Raw genomic sequence first — 13464 nt, 5'->3', positions numbered from 1 at the left:
TTCAAAATTTTAAATATCATTCTCTTTTCTTATTGTTATTTTTGTTTTCTATGTAAGTATTTTGTTTGTAGCAACACTACAAATTTTCTGTTATTTACACTACTTAATAAAAAATAATAATATGCTTTATTTTCTTATATAAATTGCTTAAAATAAGTCATTATTACTTAAATATTCGTATATCTTTATTATATATTTGTTATTCTTTGGAAAAACTTGAATTTTTTTAAACGTGTAGAATTTTTATTTGAATCTTTGACAACTTATTCAAGACTATGATGGATAAGATTAAAAAATATAAATAAATAAATAAATAAAGATTAAAAGACATATTTATCTAATATTAAATTTGGACATAATATTTTATATTCACTTGATAAAAAATCTCATTAATTAAAGGATAATTCTAATATTTGTATTACTCATTTAATTTTAATATTTATAAATCACAAACTCTAAATCCTAAACGTAATAAACGATATATAAAATTTATTGTGATATATAATAATTTAAACCTCAAATATTGATATTTTTTAATAATCCATTATGATAATTTTTATATAAAGAGTATCGAATTGTCTACCTATACTTTTTCTTAATAAGCTCCATTAAAAAAAAAAGTGTGCATATGTGTATGATTTTTTGCAACTATTTTTCCATATTTATTGCTTAGATTCTTTGAAATCCATACATGCATTGTTACCCTCTTTACATTAGATACTAACTAAATAGTAAACACAATACAAATATTTGTTTCTCAAATAATCAAAACAATTGCCTCGCAGAAATCTCTCTCTTATTTGTTTTTGTTTTGCATTTGATTCTATTTGATCTTAACTTAGTATTATTTAAATTAAGCTTCTCTAATTCTCATATGTTACTAATTGGTTTTATTTGCTATGGCCAAAGGAGCACCAAAGTTGCAACAATCTTCACAATTAGTGAGTTTATGCAAAGAGAGGAAGGAGTTTATCAAAAAAGCTAAGAATTTCAGGTATGATTTTGCCACATCCTTTGTTGAGTATTTAGAGTCCCTTTTGAAAATTGGTGATGCACTTAACCGTTATGTTGATCAAGAATTAGTGATTTGTGCTGATTGTTCCAACATATCTTTATCCGAAATTAATCAATCTGAAGAGGAAGAAGAAGAAGAAGAAGAAAAGAAATGCTTATTGGAATCTACCTCATGTAAATTTGAATATGATGATGGAGATTGCTGCACTTATGATCATGATTTTGATTCATATGTGACTTCCAATGTTTCATCTTGTAGTAGTACTCATCATCATGATCATAATCATCATAATAGTGAAGATCATAGTCAAAGGTTGGATTTTGCAAATAAAATAGAGACCCCAAAGTGTGGAAATTGGTTCAATGATGAACCTTTGGAACAACCAATGTGTTTTGTTTACCATAATGATAGATTTATGCATGATGGTACAAATGCATCTACAATGTTTGTAGAAGATCCTCAGAAAAATGGAACTGAAGGAAACAACTCTACATGGGATTTCTTGGATCCATTTGGCATGGAATATGATTTCAATGCATATGATCAAGATATCAATGAGAGTGTAGTGAGGGAGAGGGAAGGAATTCCAGAATTAGAAGAGGAAAGTGAAGCTTATGAACAAAGCTCAGCAATGTCAGTAGTGTTTGATGAGAAGGAAACTGAAAATGAGGCTAAGATTGGAGAAGATGCACAATCTGAAGCAGAAAAAACAACAGAACAATGCAGTGAGTGTCCTGCTACTGCTACACCAGTTTCTATTTCCAAGATAGATCTTAAGGAAGCAATGCTAGAAGTAAATAATGAATTCAAAAATCTATTTGATTCTGGTGAAGAATTCAAATCACTTATGGAAGTTGGCAAGCTACCATATAAACCTAAAAGCTCCAAATTAAGGGGTAAGATCTCTTGCATCAATTGTGTTTATTATGATTGAATTTTATGTGTTTTAGTCTTTTTAGTATTTGGTTCCTTGTTTTGTTTTTTTTTTTTCCTATCACTTTGTTGCTAAATGTCCCTAAAATATTATATGTTAGATATTTACTTGTTACATGTTATCACATATGGAATGAGCAAGAACTTATCTTGATTTTCATTATTGCCTTGCAGCCTTTGCTTCTTGTGTCCTGCGGCCGATATTCCCTTCAGTAAAGACGAGTTTAATCCTTTCGTATATGCTATACAAACCTTCTAGAGCAAAGGCTTTGTCCATGAAAAACAATGTTCATACATCATTTAGTGACCTTTCATCCACCTTGGAGGAACTTTATGTTTGGGAAAAGAAACTCTCTGGTGCAATCATGGTAAGACATTGCTTGTTTTCATAACAGGATATATACATTCAAGAACTTGATATTTTCCTTGATATTATTGATGACAGGTTGTAGAAAAGCTTCGAATTCAATACGAAAGGCAGTACAAGAAGCTAAAAGATCTGGATGGTAGAGGTTCTGAGTTTGATAAGATTGATGATACTCTTTCTTCTGTCAAGCTTTTGAACTCAGAAATTGATGTAGCTATTTCATCAATTGATCTAATATCAAGAAACATAGATGGATTAAGAGATAATAAGCTGCTTCCTGAATTGAAGAAATTGATTGAAGGGTATGCTAATTTTCTCTCTTTCTTTTATTGCTTATAGTTATCAACATCTTTGGGATACCATAGCTTTGCTTAGTACTTTCTATTTTTTCTTCACTACATTGTTCTGTTTCTCAAACCTTTAGAGACTAAATTATCTTCTTTCTTTTTTTTTTTTTTTTTTTCTTTTTTAGGCTAATTAGATTGTGGAAGATAATGAGTGATTGTCACCATAAACAATTTCAAGCTATCTCCATGGCTAAAAGTCATGTGCATATATTAGATTCTGGAGGGAAGAAAAAGCCAAGTTCAAAAGCTACACTAAGACTAGAAAGAATTGCATTAAATTGGAGTATGTGCTTTAGTAACTTCATCAACACACAGAAAACCTTAGTGAAAAACTTGAATGATTGGCTCAGGAAGCACATAATCCAAGAAGAAATAGAAAATTCTGAAAATGGGGTTGATCCAATTTTCAACCTTTGTAATGATTGGTGCCATGAAATTCACAAGATCTCAGAAACTATAGTCTCAGAAGCCATTAGTACCTTTGCATCAAACTTGCACCAGTTATATGAGAAGCAGAATGAGGAACAGTTACTCAAAGTTAAAGTGCAACACTTTCTAAGGGATTATAAGCACATGCTTAAGTACTACTGTGACAAGAATGGAATCAAGTCAAAGCAGTGTTCATGTTTTTACAAAATGAAAAGCTCAGAAGATTTCATGGAAGTTCCATTGCTTAGAGAATCTGATGAGAAATTAGCAGCTTCAAGGGTAAGATTGGTTGAAGAGAAAAAGAGACATCAAGAAGCTATTAAACATGTCAATGACCTTGCTTCAAGTTGCTTTCAACCGGGTCTATTTACAATTTTTGAGGCTTTGGAGACATTTTGTTTGGAAAATCTGAAAATTTATGAGCAGCTTAAACTTCGAAACTAAACAATAGTTAATTTTTTTTTTTTCAAAATCTTAATTCTAGCATTTCTTTAGCTTTTATTTTATTTTATTGTTTGGTCATTGGTTAGAAATTGTAGGTCAATTAAGAACCTCTTTTTTTTTCATAGTTTGACCCTATTCTTTGTAAAGACTTAAAAGATACCATTGCTTCTTCTTGTTATGCTCTCAATGTGACGCCTTCTTACTATGATATTTGCATGTAAGTCTAGATTTCATTCGGTGGATTGTTAAAATAGTGAATAGTGATTAACAATATTAAAAATGTGGAGTTAGTGTAGTTGAAACATTATATGGAAATTTGAGGAAATTATTTATTTATTTTTTACTAGTGTTTTCATTTAAATTTTATTTTAAAATTTATAAATGAGTACTTAATAAAAATAAAAAATATCCTTGATTTAATTACTAGATATGCACGGAGATTGTTGATTAAAAAAACTTTATGGAAATTTCTTCAAAAATATTAGTAAAATTGATTTATTTCCAAATTTATCTTTTCATTAATTAATGATTGAAGGTAGATTTTCAACGTATAATAATTATTTATATAATTATACATAACATATTTCATAAATAAATTTATGGTCCATATAATTATTCTGTTTTAGGAAATTTGGTATGTACATATGTAAAATTACATATATATAAAACATAAAAATTCAGCTACCAAATCAATCGTTCATATAAAAGTATAAAATACATTATAGAATATAAAATAAGTATTATGAATTTATGAAAAAAAAAAAAACCCGTAAAATGGAGTGCCCACATGAGTCGCCCAAAGTCAACTTGCGTTTTTAGAACGAAAGATGATTTCTTAAATAAAAACAACAAATTCATAAGTTTAAAATATTGAACAAAAAAAAAAAACAGTAGTATTTTCAATTGATGCAATAATCTACACTACTACATCCACATTATACAGCATGGATACAAAATATAAGGTTGGTCAGTTGGTGGAAACCTTATAAGTCTAACTTTGATCTTGCCTAAAAGCTCGTAAATGCAAAAAAATTCTACATATACAACTTATACGTGTAACATACATGTGCCTCCTTGATAAATCATTTCCCTTTTTTATTTCCCTCGCAGGGGCTCCAACAGAATGATTTAGTGTTCTAGCATCCAGATTCTTGTGCTCGCTGTTGCAGCAAACTTCCACAAGCATGAAAGCAAATCATCTGAAGTTTGGGTTCATAAATTGTCCTGATTGAGCTCAAGTTTGAAGTTCCTCTGGTATTGACAACCCTCTGAATCTATTTCACTTGATCTCTACCAGCACAGGCTAACCACAAGAAGCAGGAGATCGGCTTATTGCGAATATAGGAGTCTTCTTGGCTATGCCAACAGGTCCAAGGATGCTGTAAGGAAACCATAGCGAGTGGAATCACAATTTGATGTTAGGCATGTTACAGAAAAGGAAGGTAAAAAGGCGATTAAGAATTGGCTCGATTTTACGGTGTCTCAAACATTACAAGAATTTTAATACCATAACAAAAGAATAAGAATGGATGTTTAATTTGATCCCCCGATTGCCCACATCAAAGAATTCGCCCGGTTTTACGATATGCCAACGTTGTCTCTTTGATAGACACCACTTCCGTTGAAAGCATTTACCTTATATACGTCTTGACTTTTGTTGAGGGTATCCTGGCATCCCCATTTGGTCTCTTCTCCTCAACTGCTCACACAGAAATCAGAGTATCATAATCAGAGTATCATATCTACCCAACATCCCCCCCAAAAAAAACCACAGGATAGAGAGAGAGATTCCAATAAACATGTAACCTGCTGTTGCTGATGCGGCTGTGGTACACCTCGTTGCATCGGCATGCCACCAGGGTTCATTCCACCACCCATCCCTGCCTGAGATGTAAGATTATAAGCTTGCATTGCCTGATGAGGCATTCTTTGCATCCCAACAACATTCATTGGTCGAGGAACAGATCTATTTGACACATGACCACCAGGCATACTGCCAGAAACTGCAGCTCCCGATGTAACCTGACTCTAATAAGAAGTACACACATCACATTCAAAATCATGGAGTTAAGATTACCTATACATGAGTGAATATATAATACAAAATCATTGATTACACTTATCAAGAACAAAGTTGACAACTTAATATTTGGCAAGGACGCATTTTAATGAATATTCCCTACTTATTGAAAATTTTGAATCATAACAGGACTTTACAAGATCAAGATGGGTCACCAACAAATTCTGCTTGCACAATTTTGGTTTAGAATATTATACTTTCAACAGAATTCCCAAATATCAAAGCATACCGGCTGTGGAGGTTGCATATTGGTTGTCCCTTCAAAATCGGTTGTTGTGTCCACTGGACGAGTGGGATAATTCACAAATGTCTCTCCCGGTTGGCAGGGTACAAGGGCACTGAACATACACAAAGATGGTTAGTTAATTAAAACATACATTGATGGAATACTTTACTCCAAAAAAAAAAGAGCATGAGAAAGACTAGGTGAACATTTGTTTGTTTAAATATCTACCAAAATAAGTAATGTAAAAGTAACCAACAGAAGTAGAAGGTTTTATCCAATGAAAACAAAGGGAAAAGACCAAACTAGAATATCAAAAGAGGAAGGAATGAGGAAAAAAGCCTTACTTCCGCCCAGGCTGTGGTTCAATTTTGAAATACCTGGCAAACAAAGGGTAAGGATGCTCAAAAGATAATTTATGAGCGAGAAAAGAAACAAGTAACAACTAACTATATGATCAATATTGTGGACATGGAGAACAAATCATGCATGTAATCTTGCAAAATATCAAAACCAATTGAACAGTGACTTATAACAAGGTTTATTTCCACCAAAGTAGCAATGCAATGTTCCCTAATATAAATAAACAACATTTGCATCAAACGCAACAAAGCAACTAGTATATTATTTTTTCTCTACCCCCATTGGAGTCACAAATTGATATAGAAAATTTGTATCAATATCAAACTCCAGCACTATATTAGTTTAGGGGAAGCTTCTGGACTAGTTTTGTGGATGACTACGACAATCTACTTGCTCATCTTCAATCATTATTACAAGTTCTAATAAAAATCTATTGATTTCAAGAAGAATATGGCAACTACATCATTTAATTATACTTGCATAGCTGCATAAGTAGGTCAAAGCATGAGGGGAAAAAGATGCAGGAAACTATAAAAGAATGTGGAATGTTGTAAGGAATTTCTACAGAACAACCACCAATGACCAACAGAACGTTAAATCTTGTAAGGTATGTAGAATTTGTGCAAGAATAAAAGAAGTCTTACTCATGTTCCAAAGCTTGTGCTGCTGTAATACGCTTTCGAGGATCATATCTGTACATAAAAACACAAGCATATTATTGTTAAGCAAGAGCAGAGGAAAAATAAGGAAAAATAAGTTCAGAATATATTAGTGTAGGCATAGTAAAAAATTTCTTAAAAGCTTTAAAGGAAAACTCACTCAAGCATCTTTGACAAAAGGTCAAATGCAGGACTTTTTGGAGATAGGTGAACAACATTATAGAGACTGTTGTTATCACTGTGAGCAAAAATGAAGAACAAATCCATTAATTTCATGAGACAAATTATTAGTTTTCAAGTAAGAGCATACAAAGAACAGACACAACAACAAAGTACTTGTACACTATGGGTCTATTCTGCACATATTTGCATAAACTCACTAAATAATGTTCTTACTATTTATGCCCTTGTATATGTTGAACATCTTGTTGCCAATGGGGGAGATTTGCTAAGGAAGGCCACTTTTCTAATGTGGGATGGCCTGGCACAGTAACAATGTCGACTGATGTAGGTCTGGAATATTTAAGAGAAAGAACATCCCCCAGTAGAGATTAAGAAAAATGTAAGCAGTTAAATTACCTAAAACCTTGAATATCTTGTCAAGTTGATCGAGCTGCACAAGTGGAATAAGCCAATAAGGATTACTTATAATCTGAAAATACAAGGCAATACTAATATAGAAACTACTTCGTTGACACAGCTGTAAGTCATAGGCTCAGCATTTAGTACCTGAAAGGGATTTGGGGTAGCTTTGACTTCTACACCTTGAAATAGTGGCTTCAAGGTCAACAACTCAGCAAAAATGCATCCCACAGCCCACATATCTAAATGTCCATTAAGGAACAATGACTAGACCAATTTTGGAACATAAGCATATCCTTGGATTATGTATATTCCACAGCATTCCAGATGGAAAATTTTCAAATAACTTATTTATGACATGTCAACCATTCTTGTAGACCCTAGACCCATACTTTAACAACTAAGATTCAATAAAAACCAATACTTATTCAAGCAACAACCTCAAGTCAAAATAGGGATAGCAAAAAGTACCAAGAATGTAACAAAATTAATATTAATGAGAAATACCATAAGAATTAAGCTGTAAAGAAAGTATAAGCCTGAAGTCAGTAATAGATACATGAGGACAAATGTACAGTCACTTGAATATAAAATATTACAAAAGCACAGAATATAGAAACATATACATACACATGATTAACTTATGCATAAAAAAGAAGTAAAATAAAAGGATACCAACAGCACTAGTATAATGTTTTGCTCCAAGAAGCAACTCAGGAGCACGGTACCAAATGGTTACAACAACCTGTGTGGTAATGTTTCATAATTTCAGATATCAAGAATCTAATCAATCAAATGTATAGAGAGCTAAACATGAGGTACACGTTCACAGTTAACAGATGGTTAAAGAATAAAAAGGCCAATTCAGGAATTGGAACCCAATGCATGTGGGGAAAGGTAGACAGTTCAAGAAGTGAATCTGAAAATCATTTACAATACCATCATTCAGCTTAAAGAAGAATGCTGTGACTGAAATAACACAAGCCTTTAACATAGTACTTCTGTCTATATTATATGATTGCCAATATTTTGGCTACTTCAATCCTAAGAAAGCCATAAGTACGTGAAGAATACGCAGAAATTTCTCGAATGCACAGACAATAGATAGAAGAATACAAGTGCATGAGAAGGAAAAGGGTGGTCGTACCCCATTTTCAGATAATGGCTTCAAAGGGGATTGATATATCCTTGCAAGTCCAAAGTCAGCAATTTTAACAACTCCATGCTCCTCCCCTTCACCCATAACCTTTATGAAAAGTTCATAAAAGACACTAGTTTACTAATCAAAGGTTGACAAAGTAAATTTGAACCCAAATGTCTGCACAAAGGAGCCAAAATGATATACAATGATAAGGTAGGCAAGTCATACCAGTATATTTGAGGGCTTTAAATCTCGATGTATTATCCAATTACTGCAAGAGATATATATAATATAATAGGTCAACATATAAAGAAGGAAAGAAAAGGAGCCCTCGTCAAATTTACAAAAAGATACTCACCTGTGCAGATAGTTTAGTCCATTGAGCAACTGCCAGAGTAATGATTTAACAGTGTACTGATTAATGGAATGGTTGACTTTGTCCCTATGATGTCTAATTATTTCCTGCCATTCAAGATTGCAATTTTTACACTCAGCTAACTAGAACAATCAATTCCTTGATACATGTACACGTTTCTTCCCATACAAAATTAACAAGATTTTGCCAAAACAAAACCTCCTTTTTTTTTTTCTCAACAGAGTGAAATTCAGTGAAAAGGCCTAAAATATGTGTATAACACATATCACACAATGAATCTACAATAGCAAAAGCTTATTTCACCGAGCGTGAATATAAACTACACACTTTTTCATGGAGAAAACATCAATAGTTTACATCTGAAAATGACTATTTCAACTCAAGTAAGCACCACAAGGGCATGTTCTAGAATAAAACTCACATAGAGGTCGTGCTCGGCGTAATCAAAAGCAAGATACAGAGACATGTCCGCGTGATTGATGTGTACATTTACAAGCTTCACAACATTCTCGTGGGTTATCTCCCTCAGCAGCTGCACCAATCAACAAGTTGAAGCTGCTAAAAATCAACCCAAAGCACCCCATGGGATCCAAAAATTACAACTACACACAGATACAATTCAATTTCCACATCCCAACAACTGCATTACCTATTTAACTTCACCAACAATCCAACGTCATCAAGAAACTGAAATATAAAAATAAAATAAAATTCGAAACTAAAAGAAAAACCAAACTCAACAATTTCAGCTACTTGAGGTTCAAAATTTCACAACTTCCTTTAGCTAGAAACAAAGCAGAAAATGTATTGAAGACTTTGAAAATAGAGTGAACAATTCAATTTCCACGTTCTAACAACTGCATTACCTTAATCACCATCCCCATTACCGTCAATTCATCATCAAAAAATTCGAAATTTCAAAGAAAAAAGAACAATAGTTTTCAGCTACTTGAATTTCAACTTCTACAGCTGGAAACAAAGATAAAAATTAAAAGGAGAGAAGAGAGGGAAAAATGAGTACCATGATTTCGCGAATAGCGGTGGGAGAAACACCGTCGCCATCTTTGGACTGCTTGAATTTCTTGATGGCAATGGATTTGCCGCGATTGGTTTGGGACTTTATGCGCGCCAAGAACACGAGTCCGTACGTGCCTTCTCCGATCTTCCCTATGAGATCGTATTGCTGGAGCCACTCCGGCTTGTTGCTTCCGCCGCCGCTGTTGTTGCTGTTGCCGCCGCGGTTGCCGGAACCTCCGTCTCCCATGGCTGCGTTTCCACCCCGATCTCTCTCTACGTGCTCGGTCGCTTGCTCGGACAAGGGAGCCAGAAAGCAGCAGCTTAAGGCCGTGTTTGGATGTTGCGTTTCTCAATTCTCATGCTTCTGCTTTCTGTCGAACTTCTCCTTAGACCTTCATTATTAATTCAATAATAATAATAATAATAAAAATAATCATTTTCACACACACATACAAATAGGACTAAAATTTTAATTTTAATAAAAAAATTAAAATAAAACGTTTGAAATAAAAATAAAATATTTTAAATATTAAAAATAAAATTAAAATTTAATTTAAATGTTAAAGCTTAAAATAATATTTTATTAATAAATATAATATATAATTACAGTAATTATTGTTATATATAAAAAATAAAAAAATGTAAAATTATAAATTAAGAGTTTTGATCAAACATATACACATTTTGTCATTTAATATAGGAAAATGTTATTTGTACATTAAAATTAACTACTAAAATCAACCACTAATATATTTATGTATAAATATATATATAGTTTAATTTATTTTTAATGTGTATTTATATTTTAACATATATTTTATACTAATAATTGATTTTAGTAGCTAATTTTAATATACATCTAACATAACCTTTTAATATACATATATACACATTTTGTCAATTCACTCATATCCACACGTTCCTATCCCTAGTTGAAATGCATGGATGCATAAAACGGTGGAACATTTTTCAAATGTTTATGTAGTCATTCTTGAAATATTTTTAACTGAAAAATGAGATTTTACGGGATGAATAAACAATTATTATTGTGTGAAATAAACTTAGAAATAGGATTGTTTTTAGGGTTACAAACCAAATTATATATATAATCTAAGAACCACACTAATTAAATGGATGAAAGTACGAGGGGTTGAAATTCTCTTTTCAAAAAGAAATACAATAACACCACGTTGAACTTAATTAGAGTTCAGCTAAATCACAAAATCTTCACTTATAATTCGTTGAAGACTAAGGCCAGTTTGGATAACTAACTTAATTAAGCTCCTTTTGATAAAATAACTTAAACAATAAATGACTCTGTTAAAAGTAACTTATAAATAAGTTATTTTATGTTTGGATTTTTAACTCTAAAAGTGCTTATTTTAAAGAAATGTAATGAAAAGTAGAAGTATTATGAGAGAAGTCATTTTTTTAAACTTCTCTATAAGCTCCAAAATAGCTTCTTAGAAAGTTGCAATTTGGTTTTGAAAATTACACCCGACATTAATACTACTACTTTTCATAAGTCAAAAGTTAAAAAAAGTTACTTGTAGAGTTTCCAAACAGGCCCTAATTCGTTATGAATTAGAATTTTTTAAAATAATAAAATTAATATTTTATATTTAAATAAAATAATTAATTAAATTTAATTAAATTATTATAATAATTTTTTAAATTATATTTTTTTCTTCTTCTTTTTCTTTTTTGTTTTCTTTTCCTCTTTCTTCTTTTTTTTTGTTTTTTTTTTTCTTTTCCTCTTTCTCTTTCTTCTTTTTCTTTTAAATTCGCGCAGGCAGATTTTTTTTCTTTTCTTTTTCTTTTTCTCTTCTGTCTTTTTCTTTCAAATTCGCACATGCAGATTATTCTTCTTCTTCTTTATTAATAATTTCGGTTCATTTCTTAGTTTATTTTTCTACTGACATTATTAAACAATTTTGGTTTATTTCTTAATTTATTTTGGTTTATTTGTGTGTTAATTGAGGTTCACTTGATACTGTTGATAAGTATTGACCAATTTTTTTTATTCTTTAAGTAATTTCGGTTTATTTCTTAGTTTAATTAAGATTCATTTTGATCCAGAAATGAGATACGTTTTTGTTAATGATTGAGTCTTTTTTTAGTAAAAAGGAATGACATTATTTATTATCACTTTATTTAATTGTATTAGATTTCATTTCATTTGTCTTGAAAGTCATTCCAACCATTAGGATAAATTATTCATCGACAACATACCTGGACTACAAATGAATCGAAAAATATTATTAAAGCAAAACCATTGTATAAGACCAAATGAACCCAACATTTTTCCATTATATAAATTTGAATTCAGAAACACCTGCGTCTAGAATAAACCGAAAATATTATCAAAGCGAAATCATTGTATAATACCAAATGAACCGAACATTTGTCCATTATATAAATTCGAATTCAGAAATATCTGCGTCTAGAATAAACCGAAAATATTATCAAAGCAAAACTATTGTATAATACTAAATGAATTGAACATTGTCATTTATATAAATTCAAATTCAATTCAAGAAGAAAAAGAAGAACTTATGTATGCAAATTTGAAAGGAGGAGGAGGAGAAAGAGGAGGAGGAGGAAGAAACGGAGAAATAAAAGGAGAAGACGAAGGAGGAAAAAGAGGAGGAGAAGGAAAAAATGGAAAAATAAAAGGAGAAGACGAAGATGAAGAAATTACATTATTGAAATGAAAGTAATTTTTTTTTTTTAATTTGAGCCAACTTAATTAAATTTAATTGTCAAAAATACTTAAATGTATAATTGAATTGTTTTTAAAAATTTATTATTAGCCAATAAATTACTAAATCTCTTACCCTTAAACAGATAAATGTATTAAAATCTCAACAAACTAAAATTAATCTTCTATCCTTATGGGTTATGGCAAGTTGGCAACGCTATATGGAGGAATTATTATTGGTGGAGTTATAATAAGGGCTCTTATAGAGCAAATGAGTGTGCCAATATTAATAGTTTATTAATAGGTACAAAAATTAAGAAGAGAACAAAAAGTAAAAAGTAGAAGTAACAAAAAAAATTATTAAAAACAAAGTTATATAAATCAATTTAAATTTGTTTGGTAATTAATTTATTAATTTATTTAAATAAATATTAAATATTTAAATTTTATTTTGTGTATATAATAACTAATTAATAATAAATTTTTAATTAAAATTTAAATTTATGACAAATTAATTTTTAAATTATCGAATTAAGATATCGCACGGAAGAAAAATACAAAGGTGGATAATATTTTGGCCCAAAAATAAAATCTAAGCCAAACTCCGTCCAAAACATTGAAAATATATGAGTGATTCAAAACATGACTTTGGAGCCTGCAAGTACAGTAACTTAGCACTATGCTAATACATTCAATAAGAGAAATGAGTATATATATATATATATATATATATAATTGGAAATTTTATGGAGGAGCTATATCGTCTTTATCTCAATTATATAATACT

At 30.9% G+C, this 13464-nt stretch overlaps 2 protein-coding genes across 3 annotated transcripts; one reads left to right on the top strand and one right to left on the bottom strand.

Moving 5' to 3' along the window:
- Positions 1-899: 899 nt before the first annotated feature.
- LOC107611738 (protein ALTERED PHOSPHATE STARVATION RESPONSE 1-like) lies at positions 900-3535 on the top strand. Its single transcript, XM_088494787.1, has 4 exons — positions 900-1911; positions 2123-2316; positions 2394-2617; positions 2788-3535. The coding sequence occupies exons 1-4, from the start codon at positions 900-902 to the stop codon at positions 3533-3535; spliced, it is 2178 nt and encodes a 725-aa protein (XP_088350913.1).
- Positions 3536-4366: 831 nt separating this feature from the next.
- On the bottom strand, positions 4367-10368 carry LOC107613470 (cyclin-dependent kinase E-1). Of its 2 annotated transcripts, none has more exons than XM_016315475.3 (16): positions 9981-10368; positions 9381-9491; positions 8942-9045; positions 8812-8854; positions 8590-8688; positions 8118-8187; positions 7590-7684; positions 7440-7473; positions 7257-7341; positions 7021-7098; positions 6846-6893; positions 6186-6218; positions 5845-5953; positions 5342-5563; positions 5171-5234; positions 4367-4914 (listed from the first exon to the last, which is right to left on the bottom strand). In XM_016315475.3, exons 1-15 carry the CDS (start codon positions 10221-10223, stop codon positions 5172-5174), a joined length of 1437 nt encoding a protein of 478 aa, XP_016170961.1. In that variant the 5' UTR covers positions 10224-10368; the 3' UTR covers positions 4367-4914; position 5171. The 2 variants fall into 2 exon arrangements, with proteins under 2 accessions (XP_016170961.1, XP_016170962.1); XM_016315476.3 differs by having other exon boundaries at positions 5342-5557.
- Between the last annotated feature and the right edge of the window lie 3096 nt (positions 10369-13464).

The sequence above is a fragment of the Arachis ipaensis genome, chromosome B7, assembly GCF_059453495.1.
Source record: "Arachis ipaensis isolate K30076 ecotype BB chromosome B7, ASM5945349v1, whole genome shotgun sequence".
Lineage (NCBI taxonomy): Eukaryota > Viridiplantae > Streptophyta > Magnoliopsida > Fabales > Fabaceae > Arachis > Arachis ipaensis.
The sequence above is the reverse complement of the archived record's forward strand: the minus strand, read 5'-3'. Positions and strand labels throughout refer to the sequence as shown.

Coding starts and splice junctions, on each gene's coding strand:
- LOC107613470 (XM_016315475.3), bottom strand. CDS start 10,223: ATGGGAGACGGAGGTTCCGGCAACCGCGGCGGCAACAGCAACAACAGC. Junction 8,689..8,811: donor TAAAGCCCTCAAATATACTG/GTATGACTTGCC, acceptor CTTTTCATAAAG/GTTATGGGTGAAGGGGAGGA. Junction 7,685..8,117: donor ACATTATACTAGTGCTGTTG/GTATCCTTTTAT, acceptor ATGGACATTTAG/ATATGTGGGCTGTGGGATGC.
- LOC107611738 (XM_088494787.1), top strand. CDS start 900: ATGGCCAAAGGAGCACCAAAGTTGCAACAATCTTCACAATTAGTGAGT. Junction 1,912..2,122: donor TAAAAGCTCCAAATTAAGGG/GTAAGATCTCTT, acceptor ATTGCCTTGCAG/CCTTTGCTTCTTGTGTCCTG. Junction 2,618..2,787: donor TTGAAGAAATTGATTGAAGG/GTATGCTAATTT, acceptor TTTCTTTTTTAG/GCTAATTAGATTGTGGAAGA.